The sequence below is a fragment of the Excalfactoria chinensis genome, chromosome 1 (genome assembly GCF_039878825.1).
Source record: "Excalfactoria chinensis isolate bCotChi1 chromosome 1, bCotChi1.hap2, whole genome shotgun sequence".
Lineage (NCBI taxonomy): Eukaryota > Metazoa > Chordata > Aves > Galliformes > Phasianidae > Excalfactoria > Excalfactoria chinensis.
Window position 1 is genome coordinate 44,350,444 of NC_092825.1, and position 22,828 is coordinate 44,373,271.

Consider the following 22,828-nt stretch of genomic DNA (forward strand, 5'->3'; position numbering starts at 1 on the left):
GACAATGCCTTAAGAGTAAAAGATATGGAAGAACTGAGTCCCCCTGATTTGGGAAAGGTTGCAGATGGGAATGTGGATCCCATTAGGGGCTCTGGTGAAGCTCATAAAGAGTGAATACCTGGAGCAAAATAGCCACACGAGGAAAGACTTCCAGAAAGTGATTAGCAGTATCTTCTTTCTCAGACAGAAGTATGTGCAGGAAGTCTAGGACATTCAGGATGTCATTACAGAAAATAGCACTTTCATATAGCGCATTAACTTGCCTCAGGGTAGAGAGTAGGCAACATGGAGTCAACCACAAATAACAATATAAGAAAGCATTAGCAGAAATAAGACTTGCTCAATGGGCAATGGTGACAGGACCAGTGATAGCTACTGTAATTTACATGAAGCAGATATACGATTTCATGTTCCATCAGGAGTAGCTCACTAATAGAAGGAAAAAAGGAAAACATTAGTGAGACTACTTTCATCAGACAGCTTTGAAGCACAGGAATAGAGGCACCAGTCTGAGATAAATACCCTGAATGGCCATGGATGTTTCTAACAACTGCTCTGTTCTACTGATCCATTCCTTTGAGTTTCAGAGTTGAAGAACTTCTGTGTAATGCTGAATCTGACACTTTTTTTTTTTTTTTTCCTGTCCTCATAGCCTTAGAAGCAGCGTAATGAGCAGGTGAGTGACCTCCTTCCAAACCTGCTAAGTAATTTCGAGAGGTGTTAGCAGGAAAGAAAGCACTTCCCTTGACACCTGTTTTACATCTTCAATTCCAACAGAGCATAACAAAATCAAGAAGTCAAAGCTAGAAAGTGACATAAATGTTATGATATCCACATTGTAGCATCTCCTCCTTTGGTCACCGTCATTAGGAATGGAAGTGTTGGTGATCTATCTGTTAGCTGTGCTGAATGAGAATCAAACACCAAGATTCAAAATGTCCTGCTAAGCTCTGCAGCATATAAACCAATAGTTAGCAATAGCAAATATATAATGTGGTCTCTCTCTGCTATATACACAGCATAGTTAATGGGCACAGGCAAAGTAGTTCTGTGTTCCTAAATGCCAGATTTACTGTGCTTACACAAATGGGTGTTACATATGAGTAATAGATCTAGAACTTTTTAGAAGCACAGCTTTACTGCTCATATAACACTATTTACAGAGAGCATGTGCTCGGTACCCCACTCATGTCCTACTTTTTGTCTGCTTCTGAAAAGCACCCAGGAAACAGGCTCATTGCCTGCATGCCACTGCTACAAGATTCCCAGACATGAAACCTCTCTGTGCAGGAAGGAACAAGCTGCATTCTATAAGAATAGCTCTGAAGCCAGGAAAAAAGCTGCTTTAAGCTAGCAACATTCTTCCATCTGTCAAATGAGAAAATGTGTTCCCATTATGGGCTGGGAGAAGAAGCTTTACATTGAGCAACCCACATGAAAAAATTCCTTTTTCTCATCTAGATCCTCAGATGAGCTAGGATAATTATTTTCAAAAATGTTGCAACCACTTAGGAATCCACTGAGAATTCACTTGCACATAGACTCTGGATGCCAAGATAACTGAAAATGACACAATGTGAATTCTATTGTTTTCTTAGTCGATTAAGCATATCTTGAACACAAGTACTCCCTCAGTATTAGATTTTTTTTCTGAAGTCTGTGTACTTGCAAGTTTAGTATACTTTCAGGCATGGTCCCCGGCTCTCTACACATCTGAACTTCCTTTTAATAAAACATACAAAACCCAAAGATTTACTGATTTCATACTGCTAACACACAAAAAAATCTGAATGCAATATCTGCTAAGACATTGCTCTAAAACTGGTGTCATGCATAAAATATTTCCGTTTTAAGAATTAACTTTACAAATTATATTTCCACTGGCAAGTCTTAACCTTATCTAATAATAATAAACCATAAAGTACTCTAGTTAATATTAATGTGAAACTTGAATAACTTAAACTACATTAGTGTAAGATGAGAATGTGGGCTGCTATCTCTAATCTAACAAAAAGGATATAATGACAAGCAAAAAAAGATTCCAACTCTCTTTATCTGTTACAAATGTATTAGCTTACTCTCTTATGAAATGTTTTCCTCAGATACAGAATTATTAAGGAAAAATATTCTATTTTGAGAAATCTGGTTCAAACATGCCTTTTTATAATGGATAAACACAGTATAAGAAAATACAACAGCAAATTGATCTATATTTGGATAGATACGTGGTGTTTTTTTCCCCATTTAAAACTACTTCAGGCCCTAGCAAGTGGTTCCTAAGTAGACTAGTGGCATTTGAAATATAGAGATACCACCACTCTTTAGGAAATCAGCACTGAGGAGTGAGAAAAGTCATTCTTGACAACAATTAAATGTCTGTTGTAATTTTAGGCTACCGAGATGAATGCTGATGAAAACAAAAGAAATTTTAAAGAGGAGCATTTTATAACATATGCTATAATACTAATAGTTGCTTTTTTAGCCTCTAACCTTATTCTCTACTGACTGACCATACGACTCTAAAGAAGTGCACACCTGTAGATGTTTTTTCAAATCCCTTAAGTTCTATCCCAAAACCGAAGTCAAGAAGCACTTGATAGGATAGATAGGACAACAAAGACGCATAAACCTGGTCCTTGAGTATTGTTATTCTCCTGAGTGGGAATGACAATGATGAGAAGCAGACCTAACGTGATGTGGGCGGAGCTGGGAGTGATAGCATCCAACCGTTGGTCCTACAAAGGGATGTTCCCAGGGAGCACAGTTCCCAGGAGTGCTGTGAACAGCATGTGCAGACAGATGGGCATGGCAGTTTGTGCTGCAATTGGAGCAGGCAGGGCAAGCAGGAAGGGTGTTAGGCAGCCTGCTCCTTTCATGAGGATGAGGCACCCTATTGAAACTAAGATGGTGACCACAACTCTGATAGAGGGTCCACAATCTTTTTGGGCTGACACGTTTACATAGGTGGATGTTCCAGGGAGCAAAAGAGCTGCCCAGACCTCTGGCTGTAGGAACTTTTGGAATCTGGAAGTCATCCAAGGGACTGAGGTAAGTGAGCTTGATGACTTTTTGAGCAGCTAACCAGGCTGAGAGGAAGTTGCCAGGCTGAGATATATCCAGCAGCTGGAGAGAGAGATTGATGTCTGGTATTATGCAGTGGCACAGGCAGCCCAATAGCTCTGTCTTAAGTCCCCTCGGGGGAAGAAGATAAGAAGGCTTCCAACCTGACAGAGGGCAAACACGTGCAGGATGAGGGAGACAGGAACCTTGCCTCTGCTCAGGACAGACAGACAAGCCCATCCCTCCTTTCCCCCAAAGTCTAGATACGAAACTGTGTGGTAGAAGGAAAAGACAGTGTAAACAGTTGTTTGGAACTGGAATAGAGCAAGCATGTTAAGAAGATCCAACCAAGATCCAGAGTCACAACCATTGCCACTAAAAAAAGGTGAAAAGTGTTAGTAATTGGAGATTGAGGGACACTGAGGAACTCATTTGCCACCCAGATAACTTCTCTTGAATGCTTTACTGCCTGACAGAGGCCTGCATTTGAGATATAAGGAAAAAGATACCAGGTATGATAAAGCCACAGGACTACTCTCCACTCCTGGTCTTTCAAACTGGGTCTCATGAAGCTGTGACTAGGAACTAAAAAAAAATATATGTCACCTGGGAACATGCTGAAAGAAATGGAAGTGCAGGTAGAGTTCTCCTCAATCATACTGGCTGGAGACTGAGGTTCAGGCAGAAGGAAGATAACAGATCAATTAAATGAGTGGCTGCATGGATGGTGTCATGCCCAGAGCTTTGGCTTCTATGGTCTAGGACACACCTTTGATAAATCGGGAAGGCTGAATTGGGGTGGGACACAACTGACTGGGAGGGGCAAGAATATCCTAGACAGTAAGCTGACAAGGCTCATCACCAGGGCTTTAACTAGATGTAATGGGGAAAGATGATGTATTGCTGAGGAAAAAAGATTCAGGGAATACTGTCACTTTATGAATCAGTGGGGGAAAATCTAAACTTCATCCCAGATGTATTAGAGAGAGCTTTTTCAAGAAGGTAATGTGGCCAAAAGCCAGCTGAAATGCCTTTATGCCAAAGCACACAGCATGGGAAGTAAGCACGAGGAACTGGAAACCGTGGTGCAATTGGAGAACTATCATCTTATTGCTGTCATGGAAACATGGTGGTATGACTCATAGAACTGGAATGCCATGATTGATGGCTACAAGTTTTTTAGAAGGGATAGGCAAGGTGGGAGGTTTGTGGGAGTTGCCCTCTGTGTGAAGAAGTGGGCAGACTGAGAAGAGCTGCCTCTGAGAAGTAGTCATGACCAGGTTGAGAGTCTGTGGATTTAAGTTGGGGACTGGACCAATAAAAAGCATCTGGTGATCAGGGCTTACTACAGGCCACCTGATCAAGGGGAGCCTGTTGATGAGGCCTTCATGCTTCAGCTGCAAGGAGTGTTATTCTTGCAGGCTCTTATCCTGATGGGGGTATTCAACCACTCAGATATCTATTGGGAGAACAACACATCAAGCTACAAGCAATCCACAAGACTCCTGGTGTCCATTGATGACAACTTTCTGGTTCAGAATTGGACAGGTATTGTACCGATCTACTGGAGGTGAAGTGTTGTTGGACCTGGTGCTCACCAATGCAAAAGACATTGTAAAAGATGTTAAGACTGGAGGCAGCCTGGGCTGCAACAACCATGCCTATGTCAAGTTAATGATCTTGAGGAACATGGGCCTGTTGAAAAGTGGAGTCAGGACCCTGAACTTCAGGAGACTGTACTTCAGGCTGTTAAAGGAATTGTTGGATGAGATCCCCTGGGAAATTGTCCTTAAGGACAAAGGAACAGAGCTGGCAGCACTTTAAGGATGCCTTTCTGATGGCAGAAGAGCTTTCCATCCCCCAGAATAAGAAATCAGGCAGAGGAGGCAGGAAACCAGTATGGCTGAGCAAGGACCTACTGGCCAGGCTCAGGGGAAAAAAAGTGAAAGCAGTGGAAGTGGGGGTGGATGTCCTGGAAAGAATATAGGGATGCTGTTCAGATGTGCAGGGATGGGAACAGAAAAGCCAAAGCACAGATGAAACTGACAAGGGATGTGATGAACAACAAGAAGGGTTTATTTTGATCCATTGGTCAGAAGAGACAGGCAAAGGAGAGTGTGCCGCCTCTCATAAATGAAAAGGGAGAGCTGACCTCCTCCGACATAGACCTATGCTCACTGATGTGTAGCCAGAGAGTTCTTTCCAACAGCTCTATGTCCAGGTTGAGGCCAGTTACAAGTAGTGTACCCCAGGGATCCATCTTGGGACCGGTACTCTTCAACATCTTTATTAATGACATAGACGATGAGACAGAGTGTACCCTCAGCAAGTTTACTTATTACTCTAAGCTGTGTTGCAGCTGACACAATGGAAGGGAAAGATGCCATCCATAGGGACCAGGACACACTTGAAAAGAGGGTGCATGAGGTTTAACAAAGCCAAGTGCAAGACGAATTGAGGCTATCTCAGATACAAGTACAGACTGGGAGAATTAATTGAGAGTGGCCCTGTGGAGAAAGATTTGGGGGTCCCGATGGATGAAAAGGTGGACATCAGCCAGCAGTGTGTATCCTGGACTGCATCAAGAAGGGTGGCTAGCAGGGAAAGGGAGGGGATTGTCTCCCCCCTACTCTGCCTTCACGAGAACCCACCTGGAGTACTGTGTCCAAGCCTGAGGCCCCCAGCACGAGAGGAACATGGAGCTGTTGGTGCAGGCCCAGAAGAGGGCTACAAATATGATCAAAGAGCTGTAGCCCTCTGATGAAGATGGGTTGGGGAGATGGGCTTGTTTAGCTTGGAGAAGAAAAGTAGGCTCTGGGGAGACCTCATTGCGTTCTTCCAGTTTCTGAAGGGGAGCTTACAAGCAGGAGGAGGATCTACTTTTTACATGTCCTGATAATGACAGGACAAGGGAAAATGACTTTAAAAGAGTGAAGATTTAGATTAGATGTTAGGAAGAAATTCTTCATCCAGAGGGTAGTGAGGTGGTGGAACAGGCTGCCCAGAGAATTTGTGAGTGCCCCATTTTGGGAGATATTCAAGGCCAGGTTGGATGGGATACTAGGCAGCCTGATCTAGTGGTTAGCAACCCTGACCATGGAAGGGGAGTTGGAACTAGATGATCTTTAAGGTTCCCTCCATCCTAAGCCATTCTGTGATTCTGTGATAATTATAAGTATTTACATAAACACTACTAGATAGCACTAAAAACATTAAATATTAAAAAATCATTCATTAATTCTGAACAGTTTAAATGAATAAAAAAGATTTGCCTTCTTCATGAAATATGAAGAACAAAAAATACTTGAACTAAGAGCAGGTATTAAAATTGCCAAGATTTATTTATTTATTTATTTATTTTTGAATGATAGCATTGTTGAAGAATTCATAAATTCACATTTAAACTATAAATATATGTTGTAATTCATCAAATACCACTTTGATATACACTAATAGGAGCACCATTTATCTCACTTGTCTAATATAGTATATTGACTATTACTGTCTTTAATCATGTTTGTTGTTTCAGTGCACAGACTCAAACTGTAGGATACAAAGATTGCCTAGCACATCCATCAGTGGAAGCAATTCACAACTTTACATATTTCCCATACAAAATAAATCCTTGTCCTCTTTTATGGGAAATCCATAAAAACTTTTCTAACAAACTATGATGAATCAAAAATCCTCTTTTGGCAGAATCAGACACATGATCTAAACTGAAAAATTCTGTAATGGCACTTCTCACTCTCCAGCACTGTCAAACTGCAAACAGTTTAATCTCTATTTACCTTGATCATTCCACACATGCTGCTCCCAAGCTCCAGAGTACTTCATGCACTTTACACCAGGTGTTATTCCTGCTTCAGTATCTCACATGGCAGCCCTTTGAGAATTAGTGCTGCCTATGGCTTCTCATTCACTCTCCTTACACAGCTTTCCAAAATCAGTACGTTTTCATGCTTAGCCCAGTGTCTTTTTCATTTACCTATTCAAGTTTCTGTGTTGAGAAACATTAGCAGAAGCCTGCACTGATACCATTCTGTTGTGCAAAATATAAGAACCATGCCTTTATACCACTGATTTTAAAATCTGTAGCTTCAATCAGCCAGCACTAAAAATGATTGGAAAATGACTGCAAGTTATTATGTCCACAGCTGAGAAGCAAAAATACAAAGCAGCAAATCAAATATGGAGCCTGCAGGAAGTCTCCAAATCATACATGAAAGACAAGTATTAGGAAAAACATGTTCCATCCAAAGGTATGAAGAATACTCCATAATTCTATCTTCAAAGGGAAAAGTACTTTCAGATCAAGCATCCAGTATTCACTGATAACCTTATTTACACATGTTTAATGACACTGTATAAAAAGATTGAAAAACTAGAAGTAATTAAAATAAATTCTAAACAGCTGTAATTTGAAATTACAGATTTTACACTCATTTGCTTTGTTAATTATGTCCATACAAAGTGAGTTCGATGTAATTATATCACTTTATTATACTTTTGCACATACAACAAATGGTAACAAGGCCAGTAGGGAATTATGTTTACTCCCATTCAAAAAAAGTGCTTTAAAAATGTGAAAGCTGTAGGTGTAAGTTCTCTCACTTGGATAATAACAGAAACTATACCTTTGGGAGAAGCTGGATTGCTTGGAGAATTCTCTGCCTATGTCCAGAGTTAAGTATTCCTATTTCCAAGAGATCTTGGTCCTCCATTACGTTGCTTCCCTAAAATGAGATGAAAAGTGGTAGAAATACATTTAAAGAAGGTCAGATGACTTCAAAAGCTTGAAACAAGCCCCTTCTTCTGGGTTTAGAAGAGAACAGTTTGCTTAAGTTATTGTATTGGACAAGATTAACAAATGACTGATGGTATCATTCATTGTCACATTGACATGGGTGAGGGCACTTGAACTCAGGGACTGCTGCTAAACTGCTGGCACCCATATCAGTAGAGAAACTGTAGCTCTCAATAAAACCAAAAATCAGATATAAACCTTCTTTCATTTGACTGGAACCAAGAACATAGAAATATTCCAAAACTTCATTTTTTTCATTCTCTTCCTACATCACCCAGTTATGTTCATTTTAATTCAGTCTTGAAAATACTTAACACACAATAAGAAAAGCAGAATGGATGAGGATAAAACTCTTTAGTTACTTACCAGTAAAATTCTGAAGAAACCTAAGAGGGAGAGTGGTATCCACAAACCCCATATGGCTCCCTCCCCCCGAATTTAGCTGTACCAGTGCAGCTCAAACATTACCAATTGCTGCTTTTATCTCCCTCCTTGCAGGCAGGTCAAAGACTTCTTAACATGCAAACACCAGTTAAAGACCATCTGTGTAAACTATACACAGAATAAAAGTCCACAAAAGTGCATAAGTTTGTAGTTCAAGCTTCTATTCTTAGGACCTTCCAGCAGTAGGAGGTACAACTACACAAGTAAGAGGGTAATATGACTCCTAGAAGATGATCCTGCAGTTCATCCAAAGAGTGGGCCATACAAGGTACAGTTCAAGGAGTCTGGCAACACAAAGTAGAAAGTTTAGCACTTGAAGGGTAAGTTACTTGATTAGCTGGAAGTGATTATTATGAGTCACAGGAGGCACAACAGTAGTTCAAAAAGTGAACTGCAGCCAGGGATCACACCAAGGCGATTCAAAGTAGGCTGGTAATCCTGCATTCCTTTTCTGACAACTTCATTTCATACTGAAAGATAAAAAAAGCTTCCAACTATTGCATTTATGAAACAATCCTGCAAAAAAAGCAGATGACCTTTCTGAACTCCTACCCCTACAGGAGCCTTATGATGCTAATTTGCTAAACGAAGAAGTTTTACTATTTGCACTCATTTAACAACACCATGAAATAGGCTTTATGCAAGAAAATCCATGAAACTTTATCTCCATCTTTCTGTTTAGCTTGCTGCTTCTGATTCAGTAGAGATCTTAAGGAGTGGCAAAATCAAAAGCTGAGAAGCTCATAACAGAATATGCTTAAATGCTTTGCTGAATCAGAGCTTAATAAAGGGTATGAATTATTTCTGAATATCAAATCTCCTGTCCCACAGCAACATGGCTTTCTTTCAAAAAGCACAGTGAAATAAGCAAAGCTTCACCCTGTTTGGCTTCTCTCCTTTCAGATGGACTGATTAGTTTACAGATGTACTCTTGAGGACTCTCAAGTGCTACTCTGCAGAATATCTAGCAAAATCTAGGGGAGGTCTTTGTAAGGCAATTGTGGAAATATTACAAAGCTATTACATTTAAAATTATATTTCACAGTAAGGGGTATGATTTAAGGCTACAACGATGCAAATCATATCTTGAAAGAATTTATGCATGGCATCAGAACAGCACTGCTCTGAAGAGAGAAGCTGTGCAATCATGTCATTTTAAGTACATCATGTATAAGAGTGCACACAGCACAGGCTGTGCAAACAGTAGTAGTGATAAGGTGGGGTTAATACTCTTTTTATCTTCCTGGCAAACACACACAAAATGTCATTTCTCCCTTTTTATTTTCTAGGTTAATTAACCTAAAGGGGGCTGTAAATTTAGGGGAAGAGCTGGGGTAAAAATAAAACAAATAACAACAGTGCATTTTAGGTTATTGCTGCTAGCAATATCTAGGATAAATGGCTTTAGGCAAAATGAACCAACAGAAGGTCCTGTCCAAAAATCAGACTATATATTTTCACTCATTTTAATAAATACAGCAAATTGTTTACTGCTGTTGCTTTCACTTCCTTTCTCTGTTTTCCAGATTTCACCCCTCATCACTGTGTGATGTTTATGCACAATCACGGTGTACTCATCATCGAGCTACTATGTACTGTTTATTGCTGTCATGAACCTTGGCACCATGTTTAAAATACTGTAAATTTACAACCCAGTTCAACAAATACTCAGGCACAGGAAAAATGCTGCCTGTTTGTGCCAAGTTGCTGCTTGGCAGAGACAGCATTATTTTGTTAATTCCTTGCTATTGTTTTTTCTTTCTGTACTAGGTCTTTTATTTTTTTCTTTGCCATTAGTTTTTGTTTGTTTGTTTGTTTGAATTCAGGAAAGCCTGGAATTTATGTTGCCTTGTCCTTGGTCTGCGAAGGCAAGAATCTGTTCTCTGTGTGTTCCAGTTTTAGAGCTTTTCCTCTGTTACCATCAGCGTTAACAGCAGCAGCCACTCATCCCTTCTGTAAGACAGATCCTGTTGTCTCCTCCTAGGGGATAAGCCTGCTCTTTATCTCTCCCCAAGAGCAAATAGAAGAACTTCTTTAGATAATAATTCTCTCTCTTGCTGACAAAGAAGTGTAAATTGATTGTAGAAATCTGACTCTGAAGGGAGGCAGTCCCCCTTATTTCTATCTCACTGATGTCTGTTTCCATTCTCCCCTTAATCCCAATCCCTGATTCTCTTTTTACCTGATTTCTTGCTCTCCTCCAGCCTCCTTCCATAGCCTTGTACATCGAGAGTGAGGAAAGCCTCACCTCGCTTCTTTTTGCTGAAGCAGATCAGAGCTAAGAGGAGAATTTGTCTACCTTCTCTTAGATGCTGTGCACACATTTATTATAAGCTGGGCCAAATTTAACCTCAGTTAACCTTGTGGAGATGACATGGCAAATTTAATTAAAATGGATATGAATACAATAATGTCTTTTCACATTATTTCAGCTTCAAAAATAACTGAGCTGTATTAGCTGAAACATTCACCAAAACAAAATAATTCTAGTAGACATCTAGGTAATTTCAGTCTACAGATTTAACTTTGATATGCTTATACATAAGAAAATACAGATTCTTATCACAGAAAATATGGGACAGCAACCTCTAGAATTCCTGTTATGTAATGAAAACATAAGAGGCTTTGTGGTGATTTTACAGCTTTCCTAAAGCTATGGGAAAAATTAGTTGGAAGGAACACTTCTCAGAATTAAAGCTGTAAGAAGATATCAAAATTCCTTGTACTAGGGCAGATTCAGATCTCATCAATTTCAGTTTACACTGTTGAAATTCCTGTCATGTAAATATGTAAGGGATAGGCTTGCATATGAACTAGAAATGCTCTGGTTCTGAAGTTCACTTGGTTCACAGTACAGCTAATGCTCCTTGGGCTTTGCAGCTTTGCACTACTCTCAGGAATATCATCTTTATTCCCGTAAGGACATAAAGGAAACTCATCTCCCAAGTAAGAAAGCAATAGTTTCACAGAACAATTGGGCTTGAGAATGAAAGAAAAAATGGCTGCAAGATAGAAGACTGGAAGCATATGAAAAATAATATAATTTAGAAAACTCAGACATTCTGTCAAAGACTGATATCATTTGCATAAACAAATTAGAGCAAAAAGTATGATGTTGCATGAGTTAAAGACATTACTGGCATTTATTTGAAATGTTCCACACAAAATCACCTCTGGCACCATCCACCTGAAGTTAGAACACCCTTTCCAAAAAAATGCTGCTTTCAGTTTTAATGCTAGCATCCAGAAGCGTCTAAGTACATACGTACAGAATCCTTATTAAACAATTTAATTTGGAGTACATCAGGTTTATAGAAACATAAGTACTGCCCCTATTAGAAAAAAATCCTAGTTTAAATGCATTGAACAGCTCAAGAAACCTCCAAAATCCAGTCAAAACAAAAGATTCATAAACTCGTAGACAACTTAATCTACAATCAAAACAGAACAACTTTAAAGATTTTTTTTAATATATATATTTTCAAGATTAATACCCATTCTACATCCTGTAAGAACAAAAGCACTTTGAAGATTTGTCCCTGAAGATATTAAAGTATATTGGAAGAATGCACTAGGATGGCAGGCACAGGTGTATGTTTCTCATTGTTCCCTTTTGTATCGATGTCTTTAATCTTTCTTCACATATTTTCTGTGCTAGAGAGCAAAAAAATTCCAGTGGTTGGTGATGTCATTTGCATAACATAAAAATAGCAGGTAAACTATAAAACAAATGCCAGATACATCACTAGACTTATCTGAAAACTCAGTAAAGTTGGAAGTGAGAGAGTGTGGAGAACAAACTACCTGCAGATGCATTTTTGTCTTATTCTTGCTCTTCACCTTGGCTAATAGATCAATAATCTCATAAAGACTGGAAAGAAGTTCCTTAGATTTTCATGACAATCAAAGTTCTGGAAAAAAAAAACTTCAATAAAGGAAAACTCTTATGCATCCCTGTGTGTAAGCCGAGTAAAAACTGACTGGAATAAAAAGACAAAAAACCCAACTTTTTTTGGGTTTGAGGCTCTTTCTTTCCTTTATAAAAGTAAATAACATAATGTAAGAAATTGAAGATCTGTGAGAATTTTGTCTATGTATTGGCAGCATCAACTAGACCAGCTTATTTTCTCATCTGTGTCAGCCAGAGAAGGAAAAGAAGTGAATCTGGTACCTAAAGCTGTGCTCACCAGTTTGAATTGACTTGCCATGCAGACATTAGTGAGACCAAATTGATCTGCAGGTGCCAAGTGCCACTGGAGATGATTTTCCCAAGAACAGGATTGTTGTAGGTAAGGGAAGGATGATTCCTGTGCCTACTATAGTGTTGATGTGGTAGTGCTGGTATATGCCTCAGTGTTATTCCTTAGATAGAGCAATATGCTCTCCTTTGCCCTCTTGCAGCTGCCCAAATAGTAATCAGAAGCACTTTCAACATGCTATCAGTAGAGACTTTGAAATCTCAGCATCAGTGGGATGTAATATATCACAATGAGTAAGATCACAGTCTATGTGTATCGCAGACAAGGTTTGGTGATTGTTTGAAGGGTCTTATCACTATTTCTTCCAATTTGAATTGCAGTGAATCACCAACTGCCTGAGACTTGTCACTGCAGTAGCTCAACTGGGGGCAACCAAATGGAGATAGAAAACCTTGTAATTGGGTTAGCAGGGTTGGTGGTAGGCACAGATAGCAAAAAGGATAATATACAAGGTAGTACACTTAGCTGGATTATTTGGGAGTACTATTATTCCTGCCACTCAGAGAAAAGAGTTGGGAGCAGTGCAGGGGCAGACAGCAACAGTCTTTGATTACACATGCACAGAGATAGAAAACAGACCAATAGCACATAGAGATCTTTTCTTTCTCTTCCTTTCCAACCCAAGTAGAAGAGAAGGAAGAGACAAATTGAGCAGCCATCTTACACCCATGGGAAGGAGTCCTGTCCTGAAGCATACATTCATCAGCTCACTTAAAAGATTCCCATCTTCATTGCATGTCACTCTACTACTCACCCACTTAATGCTAATATCCCTGTCAACTGCATCCCTTTGAAATAGGTGACATCTAAACCGTCCTCTGGCTGGCAACAAATTAAAGATACAGGATGGTTAAGGACACACTGAATAACCATGCCTATCCTTTTCCATTGTCTCAATCATATGTCACAAGGTTTATAAATTTTCATCACAACATAGCTTTTTTTTCCACATGGTAAAAGAGGTTATTCCCTAGAGGCTTGCAAGAAATGACTAGAGAAATGCAGTTTTTAATAATGAAAATGGCTTCTTATTAGTGAAAAATTTCAGGCAATGTGTCACGTTTCATCTCCCATTGAGAACTGGCAAACGACCAGAATTTAGCAAGCTTCAGTGTGAGTGAAAGGTTGCCTCTCACTAGTATTGCCACTGTTAACATGAAAACAAGATCTGTAAGAATGATTATTGAGTGAAATGTTTAACTCGTACTTTAAGGTCATAGCGATTTATCAGATTCCCGGAGCTACTGAAAAAATTGTTATTTCACCTACAAACCTGACAAGACTATGTTAGAAACATCCCTTGCAAAAGCATGAAAATCTGCCTAGGGGAAAAAATAAAAATTGCTTGTAAAATATGCTAGGAAGAATGGACCGAGCACATCGCAAATCATTCAATAGTATTCTTCTAAAATTATATTGCCTTTAAACTACTGATACTTATCCTCAGTTCTCACTCTGCTCTATTATCAGTCTTTATATTTCTGACTTCCTTAGCAATTAAAACCTTCACAAAAATAAAGAGGAAAGCTGAAGACAGTTTTCTATGTTGCAGTTATTTCTTCAAAAAGTAATAATAATCTTAATTCAAAAAGGTTATTTTAGTCACAGATAAGAGCAATGGATAGCAATTCAAAGCAGTTAAGGCACAGTACCACTCAGGGAATTTGACCTCCAATTTGCAATGCATGGAGATAGAAGATGACCTAAGTGGGATCCATTTCAAAAGGAGTCCCAGCAGACCTCAAGTCCCACTTTACCCATGTTTTAAAGATTTCTCTCTGGTTCACGTTCAGCTCTTCCAGAAGTGAACCTGAACTAACCAGTACCATCAAAAGCCTTTCCAATATTGATATTCAAAGGAATATGCAGTCACAGACCTTTCACACAACAGTAGTAGTTAATTAAAGTACAGTGATAATTAAACAATACTGATAACTGGGACAAGGATTATTGTAGGAAAAATTTCTGCTATTTTTATCTCCTCTTCCTTGTAGCACTGATTCATTACAACCACCACAATTGTCACATACAAATTAGCTGCACAGATAAGGTGGCAACTGAAAAAATTACCTCCGATATTGCACTTGGCCCGCTTAATTATGAACGCTGTTGACCCAACTCTGTCTGCCTATTTAGTCATAACAATTAAAAAAAATACAATTATTAATACCTAAATTACATATTAATGTCTTGAATGTATACTGCAAAGATAATTTCACTTCATTTGAGTAATGAAAACTCCAAGGAGTCTGTATTATACCATTATTCAGATTACTTGAGATAAATGCTAGTTATCCTAGATACTAAATTTCTCAAAGGGCTTACTTTAAAATCAATATTACTGAGTGCTAATTAACAGACTTCTAAATTCTTGGGAAAATATTCCTTTCTTCGGTTAGTATGTAAGTTTGAGGAGTGCAAGAAGAGAGAAATATGGTATTTTCAGAAATAAACATTCTGAATACAAGCGCTGCTTGCAGCATGGGATCCTACTTAAGTTTGACATCGTTGTAATAAATATAGGAACCCTGCTTACTTCCAAGAAAGACTCACAGAGTAAATGTGCATGTTTCAAACCTCAATTCTGTCTGTCAGGTATTTTCTTTCTTATTTTTTTATCAACTCTAGTCATGTTGAGCCATGCAAATCAGCCCAAAGAGTACAAAATACATTGTCAAAGCCTTAAACTGTAAAATTCTGGGCAGAATCCATGTTTTAAGAATAACTTACTCAGAGAGGAGGTCTGTGTAATGGAAGTAAGAAAAGCATAAGCTGAAGAAAATACTTAAGCTTATTTATGCCTATGTCCTGAAGTTACAGCTGTGGTCTCGCAAGCCTTTGCTCAGCTCCTGCTTGCAGCTGAACCCCACTCACATTGTTTTTTGCTTTTACCTCTGCGCTCCCTGGTTTTCAGTTGTGAGAAGATGGAAAAGCTTGGAAACTACATCCAGCTTTGCCTTCACGTGAATCAAGAAACAAGGCTCTGCTTCTTAGGTATCATGGGAGCGTGATCTTATGGGAAGTCCCAGGGCATGCCTAGGGCAGAGCCACAGAAACATAACATGAATGATAGGCTGCGCTTTCCTATGAATGTGACTGAAGAAGGAAGAATTTCTTTATCTGTTTTATTTTATTTTTTTCACAGTATAGCACATTTACTAGAGGATATACAAAGAATAGAGAAGATCAGATTCACATTTTTCTCAGACTTAAATTTGGATTTCCTAAAAAGTGAGCAAGCTGCGCAATAACTGATATGGAAGAACACTGTGGGTTTGAAGTGGAATTTTTCAGTTCTCCCGCTTAAAGTAAATCACCAGGGAATTCAGTCAATAAGTCAGAAAGGAACATTATCCTTTACACTATTGAGAGCTGGGAGTGGTAAACTAGTCTTACACTGCTTTTGCAAGAAGCGTTTCTGGTCTACATCTAATGACTGCATAACATAAGACGTAGAGAGAAAGCTAAGCATTCAGGACTATCTCTTGCAACTGAGTATCATAACACTCGAGCTGCAGAGTGTATTGTAATTCAAAAGGTGGTGGTCAGCAAGCTGTCCTCATCCTAAGGGACAACTTTGATATCAAGATTCAGGGAGCAAGATGAGAAATTCAGCCTCCAAATGTTTTCTGAAGCAGGGCAGTAAAAGGAGGCAAAATATTCAGGTATAGCTCTTGCTTTGAAGTACCTTGCTGGTCTTTTCTGCTTAGAGCTACAAACCTCTTTCTTAAGCACATTTTCCTTCCTACTAAGTTGTGCTTTGTGTTATGTGCCAAAGTCAGTTGCAAAGATCCACACAAGAACTGCAAAGCCAAAGTGACCGTGTCCACTCTAGCCACAGCTATCTGCATTTTTAATGAGGTCTTTGAGGCCTCGCCTGCCTGTTTGTGGTACATCTGTGCACTGTGAAATGAAGCCACAGTCTGACTTTCAGGCACCCAGACCTTTTTCCAAATGTAGATGTTAGCAGCTGGAGGCAATTAGGTCAAATAAAATTGCTTTTAAATTATTTTTTTACAAAAGATAATAAAAAATATGAAGCCACTTCCAAAAATGAGAAGTACTGGAAAATGGATTGTGTTTTCTATGCATCGCTGAGTTGCTGTGTTTAGATGTATTTCATGTTCATGCCTTTTTTGCTCTGCTGTGGTGCAGCAAGGGTGAAAGGTAAGAGAGATGCTGTAAAACAAGCTGGAACACACTAACTTTCTCTAGGTGAAAATTAAAAGGTTGCAGGGCAAGTGCAGTCAATTCAACAGTGACAGGAAAATGGGCAAACACTGGAACACAGGAAGTTCTGTACTAACATGAGAAAAATCTTCTTTGCAGGTAACAGAGCCCTGGAACAGGCTGCCCAGAAAGGTGCTAGAATCTCCTTCTCTGGGGATACCTGAGATCTGCCTGATGTTTTCCTGCTCAACCTACTGCAGGAACCTGGTGTAGCAAGGGGGCATGACTCAGTGATCTCCAGAGGTCCCTTCCAGGCCCTATGACTGACTCTATGATTATGCTGAGACTCATTTTAATATACTCCTTCAGATTTTGTTAAGACAGAAAAAAGGCATTGCAGGATTGAACAAATTATTGTTTCCCATTGCACACACGAGATTTCTGATACCTATGATTATCAAACAACAAACAAACAAACTGCTGTTATTTATTTCCATGGTATATGCAGAAGCATTACTCTTTGGGATCCTGAAGCCCAAGAGGTAACAGAGATGGTCTCCATTTTCTTGATACTGTTTCTAAAAATATGAGAACATTTGATTAAGGGTTGACAATTTTCTTTTCTTCCTTTCCTTGTTCTTGTAATTCATTTCACATGGGAAGTGGGCTGTGTTTTTCTTATTCCCTCCAATTCAGCAGCTGGGTGGCTGGCGTTGCAGGCCCACTCTCGTCACCATGGCAACCAGCAGCTTGCTGTAATATGATCCCATGTGCTTCTTGTCACTACATGGGGTGATTATTCTCTGATAACAATCTGGGAAATGCTTTTCTGTATTCTCATAAAGGAGGATTAATCTGTGTTCCTCTGCACAGCCATCATGTGTGGAGCACAGCACTGTGTTAGGAAGCACTTCATGCACAGTCACAAATGGTTCATGCTGCAGAGGCTGAGCTCTGTGCCCACCGGTGCTGCTCCCCAGGAATGCATTGGAGAATCCCCGCGTTAGCTGGAGTGCCACCAGCATGACCATGCTAGATGAGGCTAAAGGCCTGCCTTGTTGGTTTTGTGTCTCTGCTGGTGAATGCTCAGAAAAGCAAAATACATTAATAATTGCTCTTATATAATGTTCTTGTGCTGTCATCAGTGGGCTAATTTAAAGCTCAGCATATTACTATTTAGATACGTTAGAGAGCGAGTGCAGAGAGCAGTTAGAAGACCTGATTTTACTAATACAAATCCAACTCAAATTGCTGGTATGTATGGCTTAGTTGCCCTTCAGCTCATAGAAGAGGTGATTTACCATCCCTGTTCCAGGTCACAACAAGTTATCCCCACGCTGCAGTGCTGATTGCTTTCTCTGTGTTATACAGGCTCTGGACTGTTAATTCTTACAAATTAACTTTGGGATGATGTATTACACAAGAATCAAAATAAGGGCTGTCCCTTCAGTAACTGCGTTAATAGACCCAGACTTATAGATTGCACGGCAGAAAGAATATTCTTTCCTAAAGGGAATATTCCACTCTGTCCTGTAACACTTGAACAAGGTATAACTGGCAATATTTATAAATCTGAAATGTAAAAATAAACAACAAAAAAAAGCAAAATCAGATTTCTGGCTGTGAAATTCAAATCCCAAACTTGGTACTTTCTGTACCATCCCTTCCTATCGGCTTTTATTCCCTATGTAATTTATTTGCAATACACATTTTTTATTCAGATCTAGTTAACTAAATACTATGTTAACTAGTATCTAGTTAACTAAATACTAGTAAAATAAATGCTGTGGCATTTCTTTCTGTTCACATTCTCCCCTTTATTTACACATTTTTCACTCTTGCAAATATTCTTGCATTGTTTAGTTGGACACAGCACAAAAGCAGTAATTAATGTGACTACCGTAGTTCTGTTTTCTACCTGCAGCAGAGTAGTTAGGGATTAGAAATACTTAGGAAATTATTCACAGAGCATTATCTTTTTATACCAATCCATAAGTAGGTAGGTGAAGACAGCTATAATCTTTTATTAATGATGAATATAAAAAAAATAAAAGCATGCATTTCAAGAAGTGTGTTCTCAGAAACAGAACTGTATAACTTGAACCAAAGCAACTACTAACTGCAAATATTAAAAGTCACAGATTGGTCTTATGTATCTCACATCATTTGGTTTAAAGAACTTTGTATGTAAGGTAAACATGCTGTTATTTATTTGATCATGGGATTTATCTGATTACTTGCTTTATGGGATTACTCCCATAGACATTCTTAAAACTCTGAGATAACGTGTTCAAAATGAGTATGAGCAAAGCCTGACATATTCTTAGAGTAGTATTACCTGTATGCAGATTGCTCAATTCCCAAAACATTGTAGAAGAGCCCTGTAGTGTTACTACACATCTGATATTCTAAGTGCACATGTAAGGACACCTACTGCCATAGTCCACTAATCCTACATTCTAGAATTTCATTTCATTTAGTCATAAGGAGATCTTCACACAAGTCAGTCCTCTCTGTATGGCACCCTCCCTCCTTCTAACACTGCTGGCTATACACCGATCTGTTTCCTACACAAGGACAATCAACATTTAGGGAGTTTGGGGGGCCTCCATTCTTTCAAAATTCTGATGCTTAGTGGGTTTCTCTGTGAGCAAGCTTCTAATCTAACTTTGTTTCTCTCTGCCTCAAATAACAGGTTCAAAACAAAATTATGTGCTTGTGAGACAAGATTGTAGGAGACTGTGTAACTTCAGTTGATATTGTTTCTATATATTGGTACACCTTATTAAAAGGGAAGCTACTGTACTAAATAAAACAGACAAAATAAGAACTGCTGATCCCCACTAGATAGTAAGGCAATTTTCCAAAGTCCCAAAGTTAGAAAGTACCAAAATGAAGACTGGCTTACCAGCCTTCACTACAGGATACATATTCTATATGTGATCATACATAGAGTATAATTATATTTCTGAATAATCCATGAATTCAGTGCAGGGGGATTACAAAACGAGACTGCTGGTATTTCTTTTTTTAGCCTTTATCTTTCCCTGTGTGGGTCCATGTCTTATATATATTTTTCCATTGAAAGGTTCACCAGTAAGAATGATTCACTTTCTTCTGACTTTTTATAGACATTCATTGAAATAATAATAGACAGCTCCAAAACAGCAATTAATATATTTTATATGACTCTGAAAGGTAGCATTTTTATTCCCATTATACAGATAAAGAATTAGAACAGGACTAATTAGGGCCTGAATTTGGGGGAAAAAAAAAGTAAATTCTCACTGCCTAAGTATAGGGATTGTTTTCTTCCAGTCCAATGAGTACTTAGTACTTATCTACATATATACTCAAAGGAGACCTATAGATAAATTTAGTTTTAGCTGTGAGCTCTAACACTTCAGCAAATTTGAACTTTGCTCCTTCTTTTGGACATATATATCAAAGCATTTTCAACATGCTGTTGGCAGGAAAGTTTGTCTTAATATGTAGCAAACTGTCCATGAAACTCAGAAGGCACTTTGCAAAATGGAACAATTGGAATAATATGGTATTAGAGACTATGCTGTGGAGTAATTTTGGCTTTCTGCAAGGAGTCAAATGAAGCCCAGCCAAGGAAACTAGCTCTCGTTAAGCATTAGCTCTGTTGTGCCAGAGCAGTCTCCCAGAGTAACAAGAATGCCTCTGAGACAACTATCCAGCTTAATGTCCTTCTGCTTTGTTTAGAACTACATAAATGTGTTAAATCTGTAAAAAGACTTAGTTGTGAGGCAACTTTCTCTGCTTCCCCCCTTTGCCTTCCTTCCTTCCTTCCTTCCTTCCTTCCTTCCTTCCTTCCTTCCTTCCTTCCTTCCTTCCTTCCTTCCTTCCTTCCTTCCTTCCTTCCTTCCTTCCTTCCTTCCTTCCTTCCTTCCTTCCTTCCTTCCTTCCCTCCTTCCCTCCTTCCCTCCTTCCCTCCTTCCCTCCTTCCCTCCTTCCCTCCTTCCCTCCTCCCTTCCTCCCTTCCTCCCTTCCTCCCTTCCTCCCTTCCTCCCTTCCTCCCTTCCTCCCTTCCTCCCTTCCTCCCTTCCTCCCTTCCTCCCTTCCTCCCTTCCTCCCTTCCTTCCTTCCTTCCTTCCTTCCTTCCTTCCTTCCTTCCTTCCTTCCTTCCTTCCTTCCTTCCTTCCTTCCTTCCTTCCTTCCTTCCTTCCTTCCTTCCTTCCTTCCTTCCTTCCTTCCTTCCTTCCTTCCTTCCTTCCTTCTGTAGTCAAAAAAAGGCACATGGTTGTTTCTACTGAGGAAAGAGAAAAGGGGGGAAAGTAGGAGTAAGGGAGCACAAGAAGAATCCATCTTGAAGGGATAGCATGGCAAAGAGAGAGCTCAGAAATACATGTGGATTTTTTGGTAGTCAGATATAGAGAATCTTGGAAATGAAAAAGAAGGAAGATAGTATCCAGGTATCTACAGAAGTAGAGATTAGGAATACTAAAATACAGTTTCTACTCTGAGTCTGATTTAACAAAAGCAATTAAATGCATGACTTCAAGATTAAAATAACTATAAACTATTTATAACTAGCATATATATACGAAAAATGTTCCTTATTTCATTTTGTTTGGGCCATAAAAATATTAATAAGTATTATGAACTCATTTTTTTTTCATGTAGCACTTTTAGCATGAGTCCAGTAGTTGTCACTGAATTCACTCAGAGCTTAACTGACTTAATGAGATTCCTCAGGCAACCTGGTTAACTCCTGAGAAACCTTGCTTTCCAACTATAGGTACTTTGAAACTTGAACTTTCTAAGGTGAAACACAAGCAGTTAGTTGACCATAAGATAGCTCTTAATACACAGATTTTTTCCATCCCAGTATCCTTTCTTGATTTTATATATGTGGATCATCAACATTACATAATTTCTTAGCCAGGTAATTAAGGAAGTAGAGAACTGGCTTCTGAAAACTCACAATCCAAATCGAAGGCTGACCTCAGACCCTTAGGCATACTGTCCTGTGTACTTTTTACCGAGCAGGCTTCTTCTGCATCTGCTAGTAAGTGTTTTCTTTATTCCCTTTTCTCTTGAGTCTTCAGTTCAAGAAGGAAAGGAATTGGCATGTGTCTTGGACAAACACATACAAGAAGCGATATTCACATATATATATCTAAGAGAGTTAGAGAAATCAAACTATATGTGTAGGAACTGCAGAGTTTGCAGACAAAAGGCCTGATACTGCAGAGAAGTAACTGTTTGTATCAGGGTTCTTCAACATACTTCACGCTTGCTTGCATAAAGTTATTTTTCGAGGATAAGGATGGGGATGTACTATATCTTCAGGCTACCATACAAAATCCAAATATCAGGTAATAAAAACTTCATGGGTAGAATAGACATATTTCCAAATTCCAAGAGAGAAGGAAAGCGAAATAAAATAACTTGCATTGTCAATTTATAATTCCTCTCTGGTAACAAGAGGCATGCCTTGGGAGTTCACAGACGCTAGCAGAACTATATTATTCATAGTACATTAAAAAAATGGATCAAGGCTAAAAACCAACTCAGTCTTTTGCAATCTTTTAATCTTAATGCAGCATGGAACTGCAGCATATAACTATTGTTTTCTTTATAAACAACATCTTAAAGAAGTGGGATTTTTATGTATTTTTAAGGGAAGCTGTTTGGAGAGGGCATACCTCAAAAAGTGAAAAAGCTGCTAATTAGCGTGGACACTGAAGAACAGAAGTCATCAAGCGTTTAAGAAATTCTAAGAGCTGAAATCAGCTGCAAGTTAGATGCAGGTCTTTTTCCACCTCTCCATTACCACAGACGGGGTTGTGCATAGAGAAACACTGGTAGCCAGTTCATGGCTGCTAACTTAGGAAATCAGGTGAAACACTGATTTATGGCTTTATACCAGGATGGACATTTGATAGATGCTTATCCAACCTCCTTTTACACATGGTATTCCATTTCTTAATACTTAAAGTGATTATCAGCACTCACTTGCTCAGTAACCTTATCCCTCCACATCTGCTGTCTGTGTATATGCTTTAGCTTTGGTATTATAAAACTTGCATCTAGAGCTGCTCTTTGGGATCAAACATTT

General features: G+C 39.0%; 1 protein-coding gene across 7 annotated transcripts in view; it reads right to left on the reverse strand.

Annotated features, from left to right (window-relative positions):
• The window catches only part of ANKS1B (ankyrin repeat and sterile alpha motif domain containing 1B), a 397,279-nt gene that overhangs the window by 159,188 nt on the left and 215,263 nt on the right, over positions 1–22,828 (reverse strand). For all 7 annotated transcript variants that reach the window (XM_072327909.1, XM_072327887.1, XM_072327898.1 and 4 more), the window contains one exon: positions 7,698–7,796. In XM_072327909.1, the coding sequence (XP_072184010.1) occupies positions 7,698–7,796 (99 nt within the window). The remainder of the gene's footprint in view (positions 1–7,697; positions 7,797–22,828) is intronic.